This window comes from Pan troglodytes, chromosome 13, assembly GCF_028858775.2.
Source record: "Pan troglodytes isolate AG18354 chromosome 13, NHGRI_mPanTro3-v2.0_pri, whole genome shotgun sequence".
Lineage (NCBI taxonomy): Eukaryota > Metazoa > Chordata > Mammalia > Primates > Hominidae > Pan > Pan troglodytes.
The window spans coordinates 121,737,659-121,760,255 of record NC_072411.2 but is presented as its reverse complement, the minus strand read 5'-3'; the positions used below and the strand labels follow the sequence as shown (position 1 = coordinate 121,760,255).

At 58.9% G+C, this 22,597-nt stretch overlaps 2 protein-coding genes across 15 annotated transcripts in view; both read right to left on the bottom strand.

The window, feature by feature from the left end:
- Positions 1-192: 192 nt before the first annotated feature.
- SPEGNB (SPEG neighbor) lies at positions 193-4,862 on the bottom strand. Its single transcript, XM_003949975.6, has 4 exons — positions 2,099-4,862; positions 1,465-1,772; positions 720-861; positions 193-530 (listed from the first exon to the last, which is right to left on the bottom strand). The coding sequence occupies exons 1-4, from the start codon at positions 2,224-2,226 to the stop codon at positions 392-394; spliced, it is 717 nt and encodes a 238-aa protein (XP_003950024.2). The 5' UTR covers positions 2,227-4,862; the 3' UTR covers positions 193-391.
- A 91-nt stretch (positions 4,863-4,953) lies between these two features.
- SPEG (striated muscle enriched protein kinase) overlaps positions 4,954-22,597 on the bottom strand; it is a 58,772-nt gene continuing 41,128 nt past the window's right edge. For 11 of the 14 annotated variants that reach the window (XM_016949374.4, XM_016949370.4, XM_016949373.4 and 8 more), the window contains 23 exons: positions 21,627-21,739; positions 21,144-21,312; positions 20,804-20,900; positions 20,484-20,684; positions 19,387-19,444; positions 18,728-18,805; positions 18,448-18,626; positions 17,891-17,917; positions 17,133-17,285; positions 16,905-16,947; positions 15,733-15,801; positions 13,513-15,487; positions 13,108-13,239; positions 10,276-10,392; positions 9,921-10,088; positions 9,686-9,808; positions 9,365-9,532; positions 8,647-9,250; positions 7,938-8,177; positions 7,630-7,853; positions 6,717-6,792; positions 6,326-6,475; positions 4,954-5,992 (listed from right to left, as the gene is read on the bottom strand). In XM_016949374.4, the coding sequence (XP_016804863.2) occupies positions 5,800-5,992; positions 6,326-6,475; positions 6,717-6,792; positions 7,630-7,853; positions 7,938-8,177; positions 8,647-9,250; positions 9,365-9,532; positions 9,686-9,808; positions 9,921-10,088; positions 10,276-10,392; positions 13,108-13,239; positions 13,513-15,487; positions 15,733-15,801; positions 16,905-16,947; positions 17,133-17,285; positions 17,891-17,917; positions 18,448-18,626; positions 18,728-18,805; positions 19,387-19,444; positions 20,484-20,684; positions 20,804-20,900; positions 21,144-21,312; positions 21,627-21,739 (5,357 nt within the window). In that variant the 3' untranslated portion in view covers positions 4,954-5,799. Of the gene's footprint in view, positions 6,021-6,325; positions 6,476-6,716; positions 6,793-7,629; positions 7,854-7,937; positions 8,178-8,646; positions 9,251-9,364; positions 9,533-9,685; positions 9,809-9,920; positions 10,089-10,275; positions 10,393-11,510; positions 11,757-13,107; positions 13,240-13,512; positions 15,488-15,732; positions 15,802-16,904; positions 16,948-17,132; positions 17,286-17,890; positions 17,918-18,447; positions 18,627-18,727; positions 18,806-19,386; positions 19,445-20,483; positions 20,685-20,803; positions 20,901-21,143; positions 21,313-21,626; positions 21,740-22,597 lie in introns of those variants that run through there. The other 3 variants (XM_016949371.4, XR_001716023.4, XM_016949378.4) reach the window with 3 other exon arrangements.

The following is a 22,597-nucleotide window of genomic DNA, read 5'->3' as shown; positions in this document are numbered from 1 at the left end:
AAGGGGCGGGGCCAGGGGCAAACAGCCACGAGGGGCTGGGGCTGGAGGCGCTCAAAAGCGGAGAAGGCGGAGTCCCAGGCCCAGCCGCCGGTACCGCTGGGAAGTGAGGGCGCCTTGGACGGCGAGGGCAACTCTTATCAGTTTGACTGTCTGAAATGCAGCACGGCGCTAGGCGCTCTCCAGACCTCCCTGTGACTCCAACAGGCTGTGACCTTGGCGTGGGGGTCTGGAATACGTGTGGGCGCGGGTGCGGGGGAGAGGGAATGGCGACGCGGAAGAGCAGGACAGACGCGGAGGGTCAGAGAGCAGCTTTATTAACCAAGCTGGTGGAGGGCTGTGGGTCCCACCACCCCCGGGCTCGGCGCCAGGGCGGAAGGTCCGGGGGTGCCGTTCAGGCCACGTCCACGCGAGCGAAGCTCTGGTCCATGCCCAGGCTGTTCTCCACGTACACCTCGTACTTGCCGCTGTCCTGAGGCGTGGCCCGGCGAATGGTCAGCGTCGTGGTGGTGCTGCCGATCTCGAAGAACACCCTGCGGAAGGGCGGCGGGGAGGAGGGCGGAGCCGTGGTCAGTACACGGGCGCACTGGGCGGGGCTCCTTAGCCAGCTCCGTTCCTCGCCGCCCAGTCCCCGCCCCCGTCACTCCAGCCAGATTTCTGGGCTCAGTCCCACCCAGGTTCCAGCCCCAGGCCCTGCCCGTGCCGCAGGTCCCGGCCCTCGCCTGTCATCCTCCTCGATGTCCTCCCCGTCCTTGGTCCAGCCTACGTCGGGCGCAGGCTCTCCCAGGATCTCCGCAGTCAGCGTCACGGTGGTGCCTTTGCGCGCCTTAGTGTTGTCGGGTCCCTTTTGAATCTTCGCCGGGACTAGCGGAAGGAAAGGGGAGCGAAACCCCGTGAAGGACCCGGAGATGAGGCAGGGCATCACCTCACCAGCTAATACCCGGCACCAAATACAGATGCATTTAAACTCGCAGTGTGACGTTGAGCAAATCATTAGCCTCTCTGGTTTCATCTCCTTGGCTGTTAAAGGGACTTATCCCTGCCTCTCCTACTTCTCGGGGTCGAATAGAGGATCAAGAGAGATAAGGCGGGCGAAAGCCCCTGAATGTTCACACATCTCGCGGTGCCTCAGAGACCGCTCCGGGTAGTGGAAATTGCCAGAGTTGGGAGCCAGAAGACCCGGGTCCAACCCTGGCTCTGCCTCTGGCTTGCTGCGTGACCTTGGGGACCCGGAGCCGCGTGATGGAAGTCCACAGCTGACTGCTCAGCCCGGGTGGAGCTGGATCCCGAGGTAGGGAAGGACGCACTTGGCTGGCGCGGCGATGCGCCCCAGGCCGTGCCCAGAGCTGGGCTGGCGGGGACCCTGTAGCTAGGCCCAGAGGTAAACACGCGCAGCTGGACCGGGCTGCGGGCTCTGGCTGAGTGGTGCTGGTCTGCGCCCTGGCGCTGCGCCCGGGGCGCGCGTACCTTCCACGAGGATGCGCGCCGAGTCGGAGCACTGGCCGAAGGGGTTGGTGACGTTGATGCTGTACTGGCCTAGGTCTGCCAGCTCGCCGTCGCGCACCACCAGTGCCACCACGTCAGGGTCCTCGAAGACGTAGCGGTACTTGGGCCCGTCACGTAGCTCCTTGCCGTCCTTACTCCAGCGGATGAATGGGTCCGGGAAAGCCGAAATGCGGCAAGTGAGCTTGGCTGCGCTGCCCTCGATCAGCACCACGTCCTTCAGCGGCTCCAGCACCCGCGGCGGCCCCTTCTCGCGCAGCTCCTTCCGGGACCTACCCGCGGGCCGAGTCAGGGCCCAGAGTTCCTAAGACAGGCCCGGCCACAGCCCTTTCCGCGAGCGCACCATCTCCTACCTGCCCCCTGGACCCGCCAGACCCCTAAACGTGTGGCTTGGTAGGGAAGAGGACTGCTCCTGAACTGCTGCCCTGATAGGATGATGCATTCCTCCCGGCCACTCCTCCATACCTCAGTAACGACCCTCCCCTGAGACCACTCATTCTAAAGGCTCCTGACGCTGCTCAGCGCTTACTCAAACCCCACTCAAGAGTGCGCTCTCTGCAGCTCCCTTCCTCCACAGGGCTCCGGGGTTCCCTCTCACCTGTGGCCCCGGTAAGAGGCCTGGATGCGAATGGCCGCACTCTGGACCTGTGGGTCATTGATGTCCAGGGTACATCCAGGAGGTGGGGCCACAGCCACTGGCTTTTTGGCAGGAGCTGCTTTAGACATCTGGGGAGTGGGCGACAAATATGGGGGTCCAGGTTGAGACGGAGGCTCCCACCTTCAGCCCTTTTCCTCCCTGGTCAGAACATTCAGGGAGATGGAGGAATGGGGGTGTCTGCGGCTTCTCTGAGGATCGGACTCACCGTGGAGGGGTTGACCTAGGGACTTGAGTCGACTGGCTGGATTGCAGGCAGCACAGAGCCCTTCTGGATGGCACAGTAGGGGTGCAGGCAGGTGCTCAGCCCTGGGCCCGGTTTTATACATCGCTCCCCTCCTTGCCTTGTTTGGCGTGGTTGCCCCAAGCCCCCCGGGACCCCATCCGCCTCCCTCTGACTCAGGCAGGCTCTTTATTTAGCCTGTGGATGCCTGGGATGCTGGCTCAGCCGCTGGGCTAGGCCCATGGGGGGAAACTCGAGCAGCTCTGAGGTGCACCTCGCGTCAGCACCTGGACAGCTGGACAGCTGGATGCTGCCCTGTCCCCTCCCAGGGCAGGGGGTATCCATCCCACTCCCAGGAGGACCAGATTCAGCCCCTAGCTGACAAGAGATCCAGCTTCCTGCTGGGGCAGCTTTTCAATCAGGTTGGGCTCTGGATAGTCAGACAACACACCCTGTTGGTTAAGGGGTTTGAGTGTTTCTGGGGTTTCCCTGAATACAGCCAGAGTAGCATCGGACTTGGGCCTCAGGGCCCCTACAGCTAACAGCAACAGGGCCACGTGGCTGTCACGACCAATCTAGAAGCTCCTTACTCTTCCCCTACCCCCAACCCCAGGAGTCCAGGGTTGTCACTTCCACACTGTGCCCCCTGGCGGTAAACTGAGATAAACCGGGAGGGGACGGGAAAGATTTTTGAGAATAGCAGCCCCTCCATGCCTTCCCCATCCCCACTCACTCCCCTCGATGTCACATGGTAGGGGCTGTTTAGACTGCACTGTCCTTGGAGATTAGCACCACTACTGGCCCCAACCCTAGGTCTGCCCAATTCCTTTTTGGGAGCATAAATTGGTGCATAGGGGCATCAGACCACCTGGGGTGAAGGGGTTCAGTTAACCCCTCCGGGGATTGCCTGGAGGCCAGTCTGCCCAGGCCAGGCACCGGGCAGAAGCATTGCTTCCATTCATTGGAAATACCCGCCCTAGTGTGGGGGCACTGTCACGTTTTGATCAGAGCAATTTTGACATAGCTCTGCTGACATAAATTACCTTTGCTCCTCCGGGTTTGGAACAAGCAGTTCACATGCCATTTCCAATGGAGATGGGAAGGGAGCTCAAGATCAGAGGGGGGACGGGAGAAGAATTTTACCATTTATCAAGATATGAGTTCAGGCACCTCATTTTTATACAAAACACTTGCAGTGTGTAGGGGATTGGAGATTCTCACAGGCAAACTGTATATCTTCATCGCTAAAATGACAGGTAGGCAAGGTGTCGTTCTGGTCCCTTCCAGCTGGCTTTAACATCCTGTTATTTTATGATGATGGGGCTTGCCTCTTCCCTGGGGTCCTGAGAAGCTAGAGAGGCTGGGCTGGGCTGGGCAAAAGGGTTGTCTGGGCTGGAGCCAAGGGGCCCTCAACCTCCATCAGCAACACAGCAGTGACAACTCTGTCTACCCTGGTCAGAGGCTTTGTTCCTTTTACTTTGCCAAGAACGGAATTTTGAAGGTGGGGATGAGGGGAACATTTCCTCTGGAGACAAGGAGGTCTGGGTCCCTGCCAACCCCCCAACCCCTCGTCCCCAACCTCAGGGCAGGGCAGCTCAGTCCTAGGTCCCAGTGACCATTCTATGGCACTGCAGGGGTGTGGCTAGAATTGAGGTGCTTTAGCACCCAGCAGACCTCCTAACTTGCCATGTGGACAAGAAGTTCCAGGCTGGTGTGTCCCTCAGCCCTAGGAAAATGCTGGACACAGCAGACTAGATCACTCCCAGCTGGTGCTCTCCATGTGCTCTGATATGTGCTGTGACATGGAGGGCGAGGGGTGTGAGCCTGTCCTAGTGTTTCTTTTTGAGATGGAGTCTCACTCTGTCATCCAGGCTGGAGCACAGTGGCGCAATCTTGGCTCATTGCAACCTTCACCTCCCAGGTTTAAGCGATTCTCCTGCCTCAGCCTCCTGAGTAGCTGAGATCACAGGCGTGCACCACCACGCCTGGCTAATTTTTGTATTTTTAGTAGAGACGGGGTTTCATCATGTTGGCTAGGCTGGTCTTGAACTCCTGACCTCAGGTGATCCAGCCACCTTAGCCTCCCTGTCCTGGCTTCTTCTGCAGCTCCTCACACTACCTACTCTCACCAACCATCAGGATGAAACCCACTCTGCTCCAGGGGTCAGGACCAGAGCTCCTGCCTGTCTTCTGGGGAGAGTGAACAAGGCTGAGCCAGGATTGGGGTGAGGGCTGGCCTATTTCAGAGCCCAGCATCCCCCACATTGTGATGAGGGAACATGTGACAAGAGGTGGGGGCTACTAGAGCCTGGTTGCAGGGGTTCAGTGGATCTGCCAGCATTCCGGAAACTGCAAGGGGAGAAGCAGACCACAGTCTCCCCTCCCTCCAGGAATAAGGAGAGGTGAGGGGCCAGGAGGGTCACGGGAGGGGGTTGGAAGGACCCAAAGTGCTAGCTGGTATATTCCTGAATGTGTGTGTTGGGGAATACCCAGAGAGGGCTAAATGCCCCTGTCCCGGACTCACCCCTCACCAGCCATCTTCCCCTCCAGCCATCCCTCCCAATAGACACACAGGTTATGCTGCTTGCCATTTTTATTTCCTTGTGACAGACAGACAGACAGCTGGATGGCTGGGAGGGATGGTCAGGACAACATGGGCAGTAGGGATCGGATGGAAGGGGAAACTTCATAAAAGTCAATAAATAAATAAATATGAATGGGAAGAAGGCCAAAGGCCATGGAGGGGCAGTGGGGACATCCTTGGGCCAGCAGAGCGCCCAGGGCTGTATCCACTGGACAGGAGGACAGAGCGAGTGTGAGCGACTGCTGGCCTCCAGCTCTCCACCTTTCTCCTCTGAGGGATGCTGACAGCTGACCCACCCCACCTCCACCTGAGTCCTCTCTTCTCCCTCTGCCGCCTCACTGCCTTCTCTCACGTCCCAGCCCTGGGCCCCTGCCACTGTATCTGTGTCCTGCCCCCGCTTTGCCACACTGACTCCCAGCCTACTGCCCTGACACCTGGGGCTCCTTCCTTTTCCTCCTCTCCAGCCATGCCCACCTTCCTTGGTTCTCCCTGAGATGCACTGACCCCCAACCCAGAACCTTCCTAGAGCCTCCCCCTTCCTGTCCCTCGATTCCTTTTCCTCTCCACTTCCCCATTCCCCTCTTGTCCCTCTGCCTGTTCCCACCCTGCTGAGCCTGGCCAATGGGTCTCCCACTCTGGCTTTGGCCTGGGGTGGCATCAGGTCCAGGCCCTGGGGTCTCTGTCCTTGAAGGTCTATGAGGTAAGAGCCCGGCCAGATGTTGCTGCTGGTGGTAACCGAAGCCCCAGGCCCGCCTGGCTCAGCGTGGGCCCTGGAATGTCCCGTGGCATTGGTGGGAACCCCAGTTGAAGCCTGAGGCCTGGCTGTGGTCCGTGCCTCTAGGGGCCGCCAGGGTAGGAGCGCAGCAGCACCTTGTGGCGGGTGGCAGCCTCAGCCCGGCGCCGCCGCTGCTCGCCCAGGAACTCCTTGAGCCGGTTGGTGGTGAAGGTGAGCGTCTGGCGGCGCAGCTTCATCAGGTAGGCGTCCTGCAACCATGGGTGGGCCAGGCAGTCCTGCAGGGAGGGCCGGCTCCTGCCAGGCAGAGCCAGGGATGATGAACCTGGAAGGAAGCTCTGGGAGCTGCCGGGGCTCTGTCCTCCCGCAGACCCATGTCCCAGTCCTGGATCCCACCCCTACGTGTGTGATCTTGGGCAGCTCAAGAGCTCAGTTCCCCAGTCTCCGGAATGGGGACAGTGAGTCTGCCTTGCACGGGGCTGCCTCAGGCTTTAAATGGTGGGTAGTATGACCATTTAGTAGAAGCAGCAGACTTCTTCCTAGGAGCAGGGGAGGAGCTGGGAGATCTCCGGCACAGGCCAGGCCAGGGGCAGGTAACACTGGGGGATAGCAGGTGTGGGGCTCACTCACCAGGGATGTACTGAGAGAACCTTTCGCAAGAAGAGGGTGGCGCTCTGGGATGTATTGGGGTACAGCTGGAAGGCATCAAAGCGGCCCCCCACAATCCGAGTCTCCGTTTCCTGGGGGTCTGGCTCATAGAACGGGGAGCGTCCACTGAGCCTGTTGGGGAAGATAGCTTGATTGACATATGCAGACTGGAGGCCAACACCCAGACCCAGAAGGACATTAGTGTCAGGTGCACAGTGCTCAGGGCCATGCTACTGTGCATCTGAGTGTGAGTGTGCAGTGTGGATGTGTGTACAGGGGAGGTGGGGCACGGGGGAGAGGGTGTTGGCAGAAGGTGAGTCCGGGAGCTCACTGTGTGGACAGAGAGGGCTGCGGTGGGGTAGGGGACACTCACATAATGTAAGTGAGCACACCCGCTCCCCAGATGTCCGTGGCAGAGCCGATGGGTTCTCCCTTCACCATCTCCGGAGCTGACAGGAGACAGAGGCCAAGCTGACCCAGCTTCCTGGTGGCAGGGAAGTGGGGGCGGGGGAGGTCCCTGGGTGCTTGAGCAGCAGGACAATGTCCAGGTCACCAGACCATGGGAATGTCCAGAGTGGCAGGCCCTGAAGGCCAGTAGGCAGGACAGAGGTGGTGGCATACCCCAAGAGACATATGGGTCACCTGAGGAATTAACCCAGGCACAAAATGGCGGGGTCCCCAGAACTCCAGAGGGGCTGAGAAGCAGGGTGACAAGCTCCCTTGGATCGGCTCCAAGGTATGGCTCCCATTCACAAAGAGTGTGGCTGACACCAAGATTAAAAGCCTTCAAAATCAGCCTGGCTGGCTCTAATCCCAGACCTGCCCCTTCTAGCTATGGGACCCTGGGCGATTTATTAAACCTGCCTGGCTCTCCACAGCCTCATCCGTAAAGTGTGGCCTGTAGAACCACACCAAGGAAGAGAGATCATGAACGTCAAGCATTTAGCAGGTTGCTCGATGGTAGCTGGTTCTCCTTATTTAAATAAAATAATAATTGATTCTCCTGTCTTTTTGGCTGTAGTGAATCCTGCCTCTAGCATTTATAATTGTCTGATTGCACAAATCCCTAACATCAGTACACCTCAGTTTCCTCATCTGTAAAAGGGGGCTAATATTATGCCACACTCCAGGGTTATTGTAAAGATCAATCCACATACTTCGTTCATTGCTTGCATACAGTAATCACTCAATAAGTGGCACATATGTAAGTGAAGTGGGGTGAGCCCTGGCTGCTGCCTCTCTGGCAGGGCCCTGTCCCCACCCTGGCTGGCAGCTGGTCCCCTCACCCATGAACTCCAGCGTGCCCGTGCGGTGGCCAAGGGGCCTAAGGGCCTGGGGGTTGTAGGGCTGGGCACTGCCGAAGTCCACGATCTTGAGGGCATTGTCAGGGGCCAGCAGCAGGTTGTCTGGCTTGATGTCTAGGTGGAGCACGTGGCGGCCGTGGAGGTAGTCCAGGCCTTGTAGCAGCTGCACCATGTAAGTGGCCACGTCATCCTCAGAATACCGGAACCTGGGAGGGCAGGGATGGAGCAGATGATACCCGGCCCAGCCTCCCCTACCTCTTCCTCCCTACTCCCCCAGAATGCCCAGCTACCTGTCACTGAGCCCACAGAGGAGTTCCCGGTTGCCACAGCTCTCAGCTATGAGCACGAGGTACCGAGGGGTGATGTAGGCCTCGTGCAGGGACATGATCCGCTCGTGGTGCAGGGTCCGCAGCACCTCGTACTCCTGCAGGACCCGCCGCTTGCCCTCGGCAGCATAGGGCACGATCTTGGCCACGAACGTTCGCCCCGTGGCATTCTCCCGGCACGCTCGCACAACACCAAAGCGGCCCCTGTGTGTCGGGCGGAGGGACACCACCGGCTCAGAGGAGAGGAGGGGGACACTTCCATAGTGAGGGCTAACGGAGGAGAGCAGGGACCCCTAGGGGCAAGAATGCAGTGGTTCCAGTGTGGGCTCCAGAGTTCAATCCTAGAAACCAGGGTTCGAGTCCCACCTTTGCCATTCACTGGCTCTGTACCTTGGGTAAATCCCATAGCTTCTCTAACCTCAGCTTTGCCACCTGTGAAATGGGTGATGCTAATAGCGCAGTGTTTCTCAGAGTTGTGAAGATTTGATGAGATCAGATGGCTAAAGCACGCAGTGCAGTGTCTGGCACATTTGAACGCAATCATTCTAATAACCCAGGTCTCAGCACCTCCCCCGACCCCAGCCAGGACAGTCTGGTCTTCTCTCCGAAGCCATGTGCTCCAGACATTTGGCCCACTCCCCTCTGTCCTCTTCCCTTCCCCAGCCCTGCTTGCCTGGCTTTCTCCTCCAGGAAGGTGTAGGGTTTCTGAGGGGGGCCCTGTCGAAGAGTGGTACCCTCAGGCCTGGGAGAGCTTCGAGGACTGCTCCCAGGGGAGCTGACCACCTCCTTGGCCAGGCTGAGGCTCTGCACAGTCACCTTGGTAGGCTCAGGAGGGGGCTCAGGGGCTGGGGGCTCAGGGGCTGGTGGTGCAGACACGAAGGAAGTCACCACATACACAGGAGTAGAGGAAGACACTGGTTTAACCCCTTGAGGAGTGGAGGCTGGGATCGGGGTCCCAGTGTCAAGGACGAAAGGCTTGGGCTCACTTGGGGTGATGTGGGTACTGGGTAGGGCGGGCTCCGCTGGCCGGGCCGCCTGCAGGCCCCTGTGTCTTCGTGGAGGGGTTTGGGGTGGTGGACCCACAGCCTTGAGCGAGGACAAGGCCTGGCTAGGGGGTGTGGGGGGAGATGAGGGGCTGACAGTGACTGATGGGGGTGTAGGGGCAGCAGGAGCTAGGGGTGGGGCCAGTGAGGTAGGAGAGTCAGGAGGCGGGGCCCTGGCTGGCCCTGAGGTGACAGGGGCCTCTTGGTGGGCAGCAGATGGCACAGCTGAAGAATCTAAGAGAGAGAGAAAATCATCACCGTGGTGCCTTGGGGCAAGGCCATGGTGCTCCACAAGAACCCTAGGCTCAGAGCCCCCTTCCTCCTCCCACCCCATACCATTGCACTGACCTTGAGTACCCCTGACAAAGACCTTCTCAGAAGGGTTGCTGAAGGGCCCCTGCCCAGCACGGTTGGCACAGGCCACACGGAACCTCACAGTCACGCCAACTGGCAGGTGGGTCACGTTGTAGTAACAGTCGGGGATGCCTGAGCTCACAGGGTGCCACACAGACTCCCCTATAGGCAGTATGGGGGAGGGGCTGAGGTCACGGAAGGGGTGGCCCCAGCTCCCATGGTGCTATCTGTGGAGCCTGGGAGGGCACTGGCCTTACCAGACTCCTCTACCCTCCCCCTGCCGCTCCCCCCACCCTCCAGCTGCCCCATCCTCACCATCCACTCGCCGCTCCAGCGTATACGTGCAAGGTGCCCGGCTGTCTCCCGGCTTCCACAGCACCAGCGCCGTGTCCTGGTAGGTCTGGGGTACCTCTGGAGGAGCTAGCTTTCCTGGGACTCCTGGCAAGAGAAAGAAGAGTCCCAGTGAGCCCCTACACCCTAGCTAAGAGCCCCTCAAGCCCTGTCCTGCCATCCCCATCACTACCCCCCTGGGGCCCTGCCCCAGACTCACGGGCCACAGCCACGGTACAGGAGCTGGTGATGCTGCCCAGGACGTTGGTGGCCGAGCACTCATAGAGACCGGCGTGCCGCTTGCCCGCCCGGGGGATGCTGAGCAGCTGCCGCCCATCTTTGCAGGACACGATGATCACTGAGGGCTCTGACCTCAAGGACTTCTTGTCTGGGGACAGGGAGGAGCAGGAGTTGCTGCTGAGTAAGGCAGCACATGTCCAGGCCCCCTCACTCACTCCCCACTCCAGCATCCCCGCTAACCGTGCTCAGTCCCCACTCCGGCCTAGCCCCTCCCATCCCCTGGGCTCAGGGCCACTTGCTGGCCTCCCTCTCTGTGGGAGGCAGAGTCTCCTTACCTTTCATCCAGGAGATGTGCGGTGCAGGGCAGGCCGCTGGCAGGCAGAGCAGGGTGGCTGCCTCCCCCTCCAGCAGCACCTGGTCCTTGAGTTTGATGTGGAAGACTGGGGGGAAGTCTGGAGGAAAAGCAGAGACAGCCATCTATCTGTAGGGACCCTGGCCCACTTACTGCTGAGGGAGGGGTGGAGAAGGCCTGCAAACAGCCATCAGGAAGCAGCATGAAACTTTGTCTCTTCCCAGGCAGATGTGGAAAGTGGAACCCCACGCCATGCCTTCAATAATTTTCTTTGGGGGCAAGCATCACTTTCCCCAGGCCCTCACTGTGTGCAGAACTGCTTTTTCCTTGCACTGACTATTGACGATGCTACTTATGTCATGGGTTTGTAAATCACTTAGAGCAGGGCCTGGCATTAAGTAAGTGGTCTATAAGCATTTGTTAAGTAAAATAAAAGCAAACAAATACTGAAAAACTATAATGGTTAAGATCCTGCAAGACCCACCCTCTCTGGGGCACCATAGGGCAAGTGAGAAGAGAATTGAGATGAGTTAGTGACCCGAGCTGAGATGGGACCAAATGAGGAATGTTCTATCAGAATGTACAGTCTCAAAAGAGCTGCAGTCTAGGAAAACTGTGGGCAGACCCTGGAAGCGTGTTGGCCTCCTGGCCCCTCTTCCCACCTGCCATCGGGGGACAGGGTCGTAGGTCTTCTGTATACTCCTTCAGGTCAATTAAGTGGTGAGAGCTTTTGAAGGGGCAAGAGACAGTATCTGCCTGACCTTGGGCAAGTCATTTACTCTCTCAGAAGCTCCATTTCTAATCTGTAAATCAAGGAAAATAATCCCGCGCCCACAGGATGCTTGCTGTGACAATTACGAGGCATGTAAAGTGTCTGCCATAGAGTAACTGATCATAAATACTAACTTCTCTTGTTGTTATCATTATCTCAATAATATGGCCAGCAGAGAAGCCTGGAGCAGACAGACCCCCAGAGAAAGGCTGTTTCAGCAAAGCAGAGAAGCTGCCTTCACAGCTAGCTGGTGGCTGTGCACACGCAGGGCTAGGGATGCGACCAGTTTTCCTTCCTCCAATGTAGCCAGCCTGCGCCTCTTTAGTGCCCTGAGGATGTGAGTGCATGATCCCTGGGAATGTCCCTTTAGAAGAATCCCAGTTGGGCCATGGGGGTGGTAGGTGAAGGTGGGGATAGGGGAGGACTTGGGGGTGGATTTTATTCACCTGGGCAGAGAAAGCTGAGGAGGCTTGTGAGCCCCAGCTGCTGCCTGTCTGAAGAATTGTGGGGGACTGGGAGTGGGGATGAGCCAGGCAGAAGAGGAGTACTCAGCAGGTGTGGTGATCAGGATGGCAGTGTGCCCCCTTCCCGCTGTACCCCACTGCTCCCCAAGGAGGGGTCCCACACTGAGGTTCCAACAAGGCAATGTGAACACAGTTTCTCAATGGCTGCCTCCAGGCCAAGTGAGGGTACTGGGTAGCAGGGAGAGAGAGAGAGAGGCCACCTCTCTCAGAGGTGAAAGTGACCCGGGCCCAGCCCTGCCAGCCCCGCCAGCCCCACCCCCATTCCTAGGGGCCAGCCCTGGTTGTTAAAGTAGACTGGGACAGCCTTGTTTCTGCAGGGAACAGGGAGCGGATGAGGTAAGGGGACACTGCCTCGGCAGGAAATCAGCTGCATAAGCAAAACTGGGCCAGGAGGGAGGCCCCAGGTGGGAAGAGATCAGCTGTCCCCAGGCCTCTCTGCTGGCTGATCGCTTTCTTTCCCCCTCATTCTCCACCCTCCCCTCCCCACCAGCAGCCCTTCCCTCCCTCCTTTTCTCTCACTGCAGCCCCCTTTGCCCTGGCCAAGGCTGGACAGAATCCCTATAAGCCCAGCTGAGGCAAGACTCGACAGCCACTCTATTCTGAGTTTTACCAGGAAATGGGGGAAGAACAGGACTGGTGGCTTGTCAAGATCCTGCACACAGCCTGGCTTCATGGACTCGCTCCCTTCCTGCATGCTGGCCTGGAAAACCCAACCTCCCGAAGCCTTTGCTTGTCGTCCTTGAGTAATGCCCCTTTTTCAGGGAGGATGGGGTGACCCCACATGGGGAATGCCTCCCTATCCGGAGCTCCAGGACACTCAGGCAGAGAAACAGAAGAGGGCAAAGAGCTAGCAAAGAGCTCCAAAGGCTGCTTTTCTGTGCAGAAAGGTCAGGGAGGGGCAGTCAGGTGTTCGGAGCTGCAGAGCAATGGAGACTTAGGGGGCACAATCCAGGTCGTGGTCCTCTAGGCTGGAGAGAAAGTGAGTGTCTTTGGGTACACACCCAAGCACACACACATCTAAAGGGGGACTGTGGAGGCAGGAGGGCCCTATATCTTGAGCTCCTTGAAAAGTACAGCCAGTTACAGAAACATTCTAGGGTCTCCCAGGAGAGAGGAGGCCAGCCCGACAGACGTAAGTGGTGTCCTGAAGCCGTTTCAGGGACCTGGCTGCAGAAGGTCACCCAGTCCAACTTCAGCTGCTCCACTTACTAGCCCTGCGACTTGGACAGATCCTTAGCATCACTAAGCCCGTTTCCTCACCTGTACAATAGAGACAATGATACTAATATTTCCCAAACAATGCTGCAGGATTGAATGAGGCAGTGCTTGTAAAGTGTTTAATAGAACACTCAGCTTATCTAATGAATGTCAGCTACTGCTATTGTTATAGTTGTCTGAGCAGACCCCTTCCACTAGGTTTGTCAAGGTGGCCCACCTCTCACCAGCCATGACTGCTCCCTGATGGGGGTAGGGGAGGGCAGGAGGGGAGGAGGGTCCTCACCCAGCAGGCCTCTATTACCTGACTCACTGCGCACGTACTGGTGACCCAACTCCTCCTGGACGCTGGCAGAGAGGTTTGGTGGCAATAACCCCTTGTCCTTCCGCGGCCGAGAGAAGCCCCAGCGGAGCCGGCTTCGGCTTTCCCCTGGGGCTGTGAAGACTCAGGCCCGTGAGTATTTGTTCAGTCAGTACCAGCAAATTCCCACCTCTCTGCAGCCCTCAGCCCAGAGAACCAGAATGAACCCCTAGCCCACCCAGCCCTGCTGCCATTCCTGCTTTCCTCCCCTCCAGCCCTGCTGATTCCACCCTCGGGGCCTCAGCCTGCCCCTGGTGGGTGTCCCCAGCCCTCTGCTCCTCCCACAGCCTCTCTCCAGCGCACCCCACCCTCCTCTGCACCTGCTGCCCTACCCCTGCCCCTCCTCACCTGAGGAGCCCGACGTGGCGCTGGCCTCGGAGCCCAGGGACTCGGCGGAAGGCGTGGTGGCGCCGGCCTGGGCGGCCAACTGGTTGTGCGGAAGGCCTAGGCGCCGCAGACTCTCGCCCTCAGACGTGGCCCTGCGAAGCCGTCCGAACAGCGGCGTGCTGCGGCCCGACGCGCCCCCCGAGTCCTCGCTGCTGCCACTGCGCTGCAATCGGCTGGACAGCCGCTCCAGGGTGGAGCTCAGCCGCCTGCGCATCGCCAGCACCGGGGAGCCCCGCGCCGAGCTCCCGCCCTCCGAGCTCTCTCCGTCCCCGCCGCGGGCCTCCCAGGCCGGGTGGCGCTGCGCGGGAGGGGTCCGCCGCAGCCGCTGGGACAGTGACAGCGAGAGGCGGCGGACGAGGCCAGGCTCTCCGACAGCCCTGAGGTCCTGCACCGAGCGTGAGCGCTCAGGCCGTCGCACCAGCTCCAGCGGGGTCCCCGCCGGGCTGGGCCGGTATATGCCATCCTCCTCCTCGGCCCCACGGAAGGGGCCGCGCTCCTCCGAGCGCGAACGGCTCAGCAGCCGCAGCCCCAGCGACAGGGGCGACTCGCGGCTGCGCTTGAACTTGGCCTCGAACACGGCCTCCGACTCCAAGTTTTCGATGCTGCTACTGAGACTGCTGCCTGGCCTGGGGGGCACCGTAGGAACTCGGGCTTTCTCGGCTAGCACCGGGGGACCCCCGGCTGAGGGCACGCGCTTCTCCGGGGCTCCCGGAGGTGGGGAGGCCACCCTGGCAAAGACAGCAGCGTGGGGCTTGGGCTCTGAAGGCGACGCGGCAGGGCCCTGCGGGGGGCCCTGGGCGTGGCCTGACAGCTGGAGGGACTGAATGATCTGAGCATAGGGTGTGAGGGGCAGCGCTAGGGTTTGCAGGGCCTGGGGGGGTGGTACAGGCTTGGAGGCTCGGACTGGTTCTGGCCTAGGCTCTGGGGCCTTGTCTTGGGCAGGCTGGGGTGCGGGGGGCTGCGGAGCATCACTAGGTATGGTGGCAGAAGGTTCTGCAGACTTCGGGGTACTGGGTTTGGGGGCGCTGGGCCGTGCAGGGCTGGATGGCTGGGCCTCGCTGAGGGCAGACAGGGAAGGAGACTCCTGTAGCCTACGGGCCCCAAGCCTGGCCACGGGGATCTCGAGGGGCGCCCCCGCTCGGCGGTGCCGGCCCCGGGGCTCCGCCTCACCCTGGGAGAAGCTGCTGCTCTTTTGCAGGCCCCGGTTCTCGAGTGGGGGCTGGTGGTGGGGCGCTGCCTCGCTGGAGGCAGCTCGTGCCATCCGGGGGTCCCGAGCACGGCCCCCCAGGCTCTCCAGCAGGGGACCCCTGAGGCCGCTGACCTTGCCATCCTCGGGGCCTCCCCGCAGCAGCCGCTGGCGCAGGGCCTGCAGCCTCTGGGCATACTCGCCCTCACCCAGGCCTCCCCGGGCCAGGCGGGTGGCTCCCGGGCTGGGGCTGCGGCGCTGCGGCAGCTCCACAGACGCCGCCTTGTGCAGGCCCCGGCCCAGCTCCCGCGGCCCGGCCCGGGGCAGGGCGCTCTCAGCCGAGCTGCCCCTGCGGAGCTCTCCCCGCCTGGGGCTAGCCCCAGCTGCGGGCTCCTGGCCTGGGGAGGGGAGGGCCTCTGGGCTGGGAGCCTCCTGGTCCTGAGAGGGAGCCCTTCCCTGCTCCTGCCAGTCCATGGGGGTGGCAGCCCCAGTCTCTGGGGTCCCCAGGGCCTCATCCTCAGTGGGAATGTCTGTGAGGGACACCCGGGAGCCAGAGAACTCGGGCTGCAGTGGGCGGGGCACTGAGGGCAGCTCTTCCAGCTCTTCCTCTTCAGAATCCGAGGAGGATGAGAGCCCCCCACTGGGGGGTGGCCTTCTGGGCATGGTCACCCACACCCGCTCTGGGGGGGCCCGCAGCAGCTCGGGGATAGGGCGCAGCACCAGGTGGCATTTGTAGCTGATCTGGGAGCGCTGGAGACAGGGTACTGGAGTCAGACCTGAGGGACCCCTGGGGCAGGATTGTCCCCCCCAGGCCCACCTCAGCCCTGGGGAAGAGGCCTGAGCATGCAGAGGGTCAGGGAACAGGCAGGAAGCTAGGCATGGAGCCAGTGAAAGCAAGAAGACAGGAGCAGGAGATGAAGGCCCACGGGAGGGGGAAGGCAGTGCTAGAGAAAAGGAGAAGGTGGAAAGCACAGAGGCTGGCCTGCCACACTTACCTGCCACCTCCGCCGGGAGAGGAATAGCTTCAGGTGATCCGTGCTCACCTCTGCGCCCTTTGCCTGAGTCTGCAAACCCAGGAAAGAGGGCTTGAGGGAAAGCTGTCAACCTAGACCCTCCAGGTTTGGCAACAGAGAGACAGAGTCCATGGGGCGGGGTGGCAGGAGAGAGTGGATCGAGCAGCACTGAGTCTGGGCTCCTGGGGGTCCCCTTCCCCTTGGGTCTGTCAGGACAATGCCTACAGCCAAGAGGCACACCTAAAGACAAATCCCCTGAACCCCCCAGGGGAGAGGCAGGAAACGGGTGGCTCCCCGAGGTAGGCTTCTGAGCTTCCACCAGGGCTCATGGCCCTGTCCTGGTAAACCAGCTGCCCTGGGAGGCCTGTGATCTTAGGCCCTTTACCCGGGCCCTGGCTCCCCAGCTCCCCTCTGTCTCCATGTAGGGCCAACACCCCAGACATCTGGAGCCTTGGTGGTCCAAACCAAGACGGATGCTTCCCTCAGCTACCCACCCAGGCTCTCTCTTCTGGAGCTCATTTCCGGTCTGAGAAAGAAGGCTCTTAATTCAACTCCCGATACCCGAATGACCTCAGCCTTCAAGTGACCTGGCACAACCCTCCATGAACAGTTTATTCAGGCGCTCTTTCCAGACTCATTTGCTAAACCCCCCCCCCCAAATCCCCAAGACCCCATCAATGCCTGGCACTGTGCCCTGAGGCACTGGGGTTTGAAGATGAATGAGTGAGAACCAAGAACCTGCCCACATGAAGCTCATAACCAAGGGGCTGAGCCTGCCTGGTCACCCCCAACGCTATTGTGTGGGACCAGTGCAGGACAGAGATGGACAGACAGAAGTCAGGAAGACCAGGGTCTGGTCTCAAGCATGGGGGAGAACTCCACTGAGGACACCCAGGATGGAGAGGTCCAGACGTATGCCCTGGAGTCCAGTATGTATACCCCCAACTCCATCACGGATTTGAGCCTGTTTCCTTGTCAACAAAATGGGACTAATAATGCATTCCTTTGCAAAGCTATTGTGAGGCTAATATGTCATATGTACAAACAATGCCTAACGTGGTTACTGCACACAGTAGGTACTCAATAAATAGAGCTGTTAGTAACATTCTCTCTCCCTCCACCTTTTGTGCCACCACTTTGCAGACTAGACTCACTTTGAACCAAGGATGTTCTAGGGTCTCCTCTGCGGTAGGTCTCCTGTGAATGAATGAGGATTAAGAAGGGATTTATCGTTCAGTCATCAGTGAGTCAATAACTGTTTGAGCAAACAGGGCTCCTAAGGAGTTGGGGGCTTGCATGTCGAGGGGCAGGAGTTTGGGAGTAGCAGGCAGGTGGTATGAGGGTGACCCTGCAGGTGGGGGCTCCCAGGGCCTTGTACTCACAGCTGGTCCTGCACCAACACTTTGATGAGGAAGCCCCGGGCCTCCCTGCTCAGGCTCAGGAATGTGGTCTCCTCGAAGGCCACGTTGTAGTTTCGGATGTTCATCAATGTTGTCCGGTCATTTTCCCCAACAAACGGGGAGATTCCTGTCAGACTGCAGGGGTGAAGAGGGCTGTCATGAGGGGCAGGCGGGGACAAAGGGGAATGTCAGTGGGGGCACAGGGCTGGGGACAGATGGAGGCTCTGGGGTTGTGAGGATGACAGAGGCTGGGCAAATCTGGGTAAGACGTGAGGCTGCAGGCTCTCTCCTGCCCTGTCCCCTCCCCAGCCCCCTGATGGGCACGGAGGTGGTGCTGCCTTGGGGCCTAGTGGCCTGTGCTTTAGAGGACCTGTTCCATCCCTCCTCCAGTGTGGCCTCTCCATGAGTGAAGAGTCTGTGCCAAGGGGATGTGCCCACCCTGAGCTCCACTCCCATCTAGTCCAAGTTTTGGACACTCAGAGCCAAGGAGTTCCCTGCCTCCATGGCCCTGAGCCTGCGCTGGGCTCTCTCCATCTAGGGTGCCCACCTCTTATGGAGGGGTGTGGGGACAGGCAGAGTGTGGGCATGCAGACAGGGGTGTCCACCTTCATGCACATGAGGCTCTTTGCAGTGCAAGAAGGAGTAGGGGGTGCGGAAGAGAAGGAGGTGGGCTGCAGCCCTGCAAAGGTTAGGGGTAGACCTGCCAGGAGACTGCTGGGACACTGCAGAGGGGTCCTTACCAGAGGAAGGCAACGACACCCACAGGCCTGTGGGAAAAGGAGAGTGATAGGTAAGAGGACCGCCCCTCTCTGACTGGAAGGGAGCAGTTCTTTGCTACTGCTGACCTGAGTGAGCTGTTACCTCCCTGGGAACACTGCCATGGACAATGGGCACAGGAGTGGCTTCTTCAGGGAGGACCCTGAACCTACAGATCCAGATATGCCTGGAGAAGTCCAGGGTCATGGCAGGGCTGGCCCAGGAAGCCCAGGGAAGCCTGGGAACCAATGGGACCATGCCTGCCTTACTGGAGGAGGCAGGCTGGCTGCTGAGGGGAAGGCCCGGCTTCCAGGGGAGACAAGGAGTCAAGGACTAATAGGGCTAAAGCCTTTAGAGAATGGGGCTGCCCTGACTCATGAGGGGCAAGGAGTAACATGGGCAGGAGACCCTGCAAACAATGCCTCCAGCCCACCTTCAGGAGGAATTCAGGCTCAGTAAATCTCCCTGCCAGTGAGCGCGTCCCCAGCACAGCCCCAAGGGCAGCTGCCCTGGTCGGCCCAGCCCAGCATGCCACCCTTACCAGATGTCAGTGACTCCAGACACGGGGCTCTGATTGACAATCTCGGGTGCTACAAACTCAGGTGTGCCATACTGGCAGTACTGGGGCTCTCCTGGCGTCAGCTCCTGGGCATTCCCAAAGTCACAGATCCGCACCTGCTGCTCGCCCGCAGCACCATCCCACACCAGCAGGTTCTCAGGCTGGAAGACACAAGGCGAGGTGTGTGGGCCAAATGAACAAGGAAGGATGCTTCACCTCCTGGCTCCCACAGGGGCTGTCTGCTCTCCAGTCCCCACCTCACCTTGACATCGAGGTGCAGCACGTGGCTCTGGTGCAGGTAGTGTATTCCCTCTAGCACCTGCCGCATATAGGCCCGGATCTGTGGAAATAGTGGGCCCAGAGTCTGAGGGGGAAGGGTGGTGTATGTCTGAACACCTCCAGGGCGGCAAGCGGTCAGGCTGTGCCTGTGGAGTAGCCTTCAGATGGCTCGTGGAAGGGGCTGAAACAGGTTTGGGGTTGCAAAGATCCAAGGCTACCATATGCACCGGAGGGTACAGCACAATTATAGGGAGGAGCCATTGCGTGGTAATAAGTAGAATTGTGCAGTGCACAACATGTACAGCCTGACGTGGCAGGACTGCAGTGAGATCAATAAAATCTAGGTGGGGCTCCTTCCAGGAGAAATGTTTGGGGGATGTTTATGTGATGAAGAGTGGGAAACAACAGTTAGGAGCTGGGGTGGGTTTGCTGAGATTTAGAGAGAATAGCACAAGTCCCAAATAGATGGGGGTCTGGTATCATTGGGTGGGGACTCTGCTGCCTGCCTAACAGTGCTCTCCACCTCCACCCCTGGCTTCCTGTGGGCACAGATGGCACACTCAGGACCCATTTGTTGGTTCTCAAAGCTCAGGTGGGTGAAGGCTGGTGCCCAACCTGGCCCCTGCCACCCACTGCCCTCACCTCAGACTCACACACGGTGGGTTTCCTGGCCATTCGCTCCAGCAGCTCCTCTGTGCAGCTACATCCCAGATCAAGGAGAACAGTGCCCAGTGCCAACTGCCCGGCCCAGCCCAGCGCTCAGGGCAGGTCCCAGCTCAGCACGGGGTTCTCCTTCCCCTTACAGAATGCTTGATACTAGCCAGAGACTGCCTCTCCCCTCCTCCACGTGTACCCCCTCCCCACCTCCTGTCCTCTGAGGGCACAGGTGGGTCATCCCTGCTTGAACTCCCACTTTCTATGGGATCTCAGACAAGTCACTTCACCTCTCTGAGCCTAGGTTCTCCCAGGAGTAATATGGGAATAACATTTCCTTTCCTGCCCACCCTGTAAAGCATTTATAGGGATCAAATTACAGCAGAATTTTGTTGACTGTTGATGGAACTTCTTGACTCTATTTGAGAATGACCTAGAAGGTCCATGACATGGAATAATTTGTCATTTTGCTGAGGTTTGAATTCAAACAGTGCAGGCAGGAGGCTCATGTGCAGGTTACGGTCACCCTGCTACTGGGGTGATGAGCCAATCACCCAGCATCCTTACCTCAATGTGCCTTTGCTTAACCACAGCCTTCATGAAAGGGTAAAATCTGTTCCTTATGAAAACAGCCTCTAAATAAAGCCAAGTATTGATCTGAAATGGGGTCACTACAAATATGCAGATACATTGTACTGCATTTCATGATGAAAAGCATAGGCCATGTGCTAGCTCTGTGACCTTGGGCAAGTTATTTAACCTCTCCATGCCTGTCTCTTCATCTGTAAAATGGGGATAATACAAGTTAATAATAAAATTCCAAGAGATAGGAATATATGAGGATTAAATAGGTTAATATTTGTAAAACTCTTAGAACACTGCCAGGCACACACATTAAATGCTATGAAAATTTAAGCTAACAATGGGCTTAAAACTGTTGGTTTTCATAGAAGTCTCCAGATGTATCCCTCCCAATTGTCAATTGGGACTACTTTGTAAACTGTAAAACATGTTGCCTATTGGATGTTACAAGGACCAGTCATTTAGGCATGGATCCCCCTAGCCCCCAGCCTGTCCCAGGATACAGCTCGGTGACAATGACCAGTCCCCGGCGCCTCTCGAAGGCCTCATGGAAGTAGAGGACACAGTCGTGCTGGAGCCTGGCCAGCAGCCGGGCCTCCCGACGCGCTGATGCCTTTGGCTTGGCCTGGCTGGGGATGAACTTGGCCGCAAACTCCAGGCCGGAGCTACGCTCCACTACGCGCCGCAAGTAGGAGAAAGCACCCCTGGTTGACACAGGGAGGGGGTCAGAGATCAGCCATCACTGTGGCCCTCTCCACCCCTCCCAGCCCTCAGACCCAGCAGCCTGTCTCGGCCCCCACTGGCTTCCCTCCTAGCCCCACACCTGCCGATCTCCTGGTGGATGTCATAAAAGTCGCTGAGTCTCCTTCCTCGATGGTCCTCATCCTCCCCGACCCCCTCGACCTCCATAGCTGTCTGAGCTGGGGCAGAGATGTCATGGTGTTAGGTGGGAGGGGAAGAAAGCAAGCAGGCCAGAGACTGGGACAGGTGGACAGAAGAAGAAGAGAGAAGAGGTGCAAGAATGTTGGGGGCTCAAGGCGGGGTGCTGGGCTGGGGGTGTGGTGGCTTGAGTCCAGGGCTGGCTGCTTCCTGGGCACAGCATGGAGGGTCACATCAGATTCCAGGGGGTGTGCGCTTTACCTTTCTCCGGAACTCCTGCCTACCTGAATGCACAGCCAACTCTGCTTTGCAGGAGACCTCACCCGCCAGGTTCTGGGCGGTGCAGGTGTAGACGCCTCCATCCTGGGCCCCCGTGCTGAGCACCACCAGGGAGCACTCATTCTCCTCGTACACGAAGCTCACATGGCTGCTCTCGGTCAGCAGCACCTCGTCCTGCAGAGTGGGGTCTCACCTTCAGCCTGGGCCTGGCCTCATCTCTACCTTGGGGCCAGGAGCCGCTGTACCAGGCCCCGCCCTCATCTCCTACTCTGGGCAGCGCATCTCTCACCAGGACCCAGAATCAGCTCCTCCCTTATCTCCCACAGAAAGCCCTGCACCCCTCAGCTAGTCAGTCCTCTGCATCCCCTTTCCTCCTCCTAACCACGCCTCTGCCCGGGCTCCGCCCTCCTAAGGCCTTCCAGGACCCTCCCACGCCCCCAGGGAGCCCCTCCTCCCTCCCCCAGGCTCAGCCAGCAGCACACTCTGACCTTGTACCACATGATGTCCGGCAGTGGTTTTCCCTCGACCACCACCGCAAAGCGAGCAGTTTCCCCAGCCCCCACCTCCACGTCCTCCATGATGGACTCAAACCGAGGGGCCTCTGAAACACATGGGGATAGGGGTGGGAAGAGAAGGTGCTAGGGGCTGGCTTTACCCTGCCTCCTCAGCCCCTCCCAAGATCCCTCATCAGTGACTGGCTCAGTCAGAACGCTAGACCCCCGCCTCCCTGCAAGCCACCACCCCCCACCCCCCACCAACTGGGACAACAGAGTTCCCTGCCTGGACCAAGCCCCGCCCCGCCCCGTAAATCCAAACGTGATGTTCTCCAAATCTGAGGAAACCTGGCACAAAGTGCAGGCTTGCTTTGTTTGACCTTCTGTATTAATTTGGCAGCTTTGAAATTAGGAGATTTTCACACACAAAAGAAATCTGGATTTCCTGCCTCTCTTGAAAAATCAGGACTGGCCATCCTGAGTCGCTCCCCTCCCTGCATGAATCCGCGGGAGAGGAGTGGCCCAATGCTGCCCCCTGTGGGTGGCCGCCCTTCTTCACAGGGCCACCCGCTGGCTTCTGACTACCTGAACTTGGCCCCCGCAGGTGGCTCAGCCTGTGACCCTGAATTAAGCTCATGGATGGCATTGCCTCTACCTTGAAGTTTTTTCACTGAATCTTTGAAAAATGTTTAGAGGGGCTTCTATTAATAGCATCTGGGAGATGGCAAGATGAACAAACAAGTAACCCCCAAATACTAACCAAACCATCTAGAAATGGACTCTCAGTATCTCCCACATGTGGGTGTGATTTCATTCTCCATACATATCACATGGTCATATGATTTCCTGGTAAAGCAGCTTCTAATTCTCATGATGGAATTAAATACACATTGCAATGTGCTTTGCAAAGGAGCCTGTGACTTCCAGGTGTCCCCTGCCAGCCCCCACCCCCCACCCCAGCGTGT

Coding starts and splice junctions, on each gene's coding strand:
- SPEGNB (XM_003949975.6), bottom strand. CDS start 2,226: ATGTCTAAAGCAGCTCCTGCCAAAAAGCCAGTGGCTGTGGCCCCACCT. Junction 862..1,464: donor GGCGCGCATCCTCGTGGAAG/GTACGCGCGCCC, acceptor TCCTTCCGCTAG/TCCCGGCGAAGATTCAAAAG. Junction 531..719: donor GACATCGAGGAGGATGACAG/GCGAGGGCCGGG, acceptor GCCCTTCCGCAG/GGTGTTCTTCGAGATCGGCA.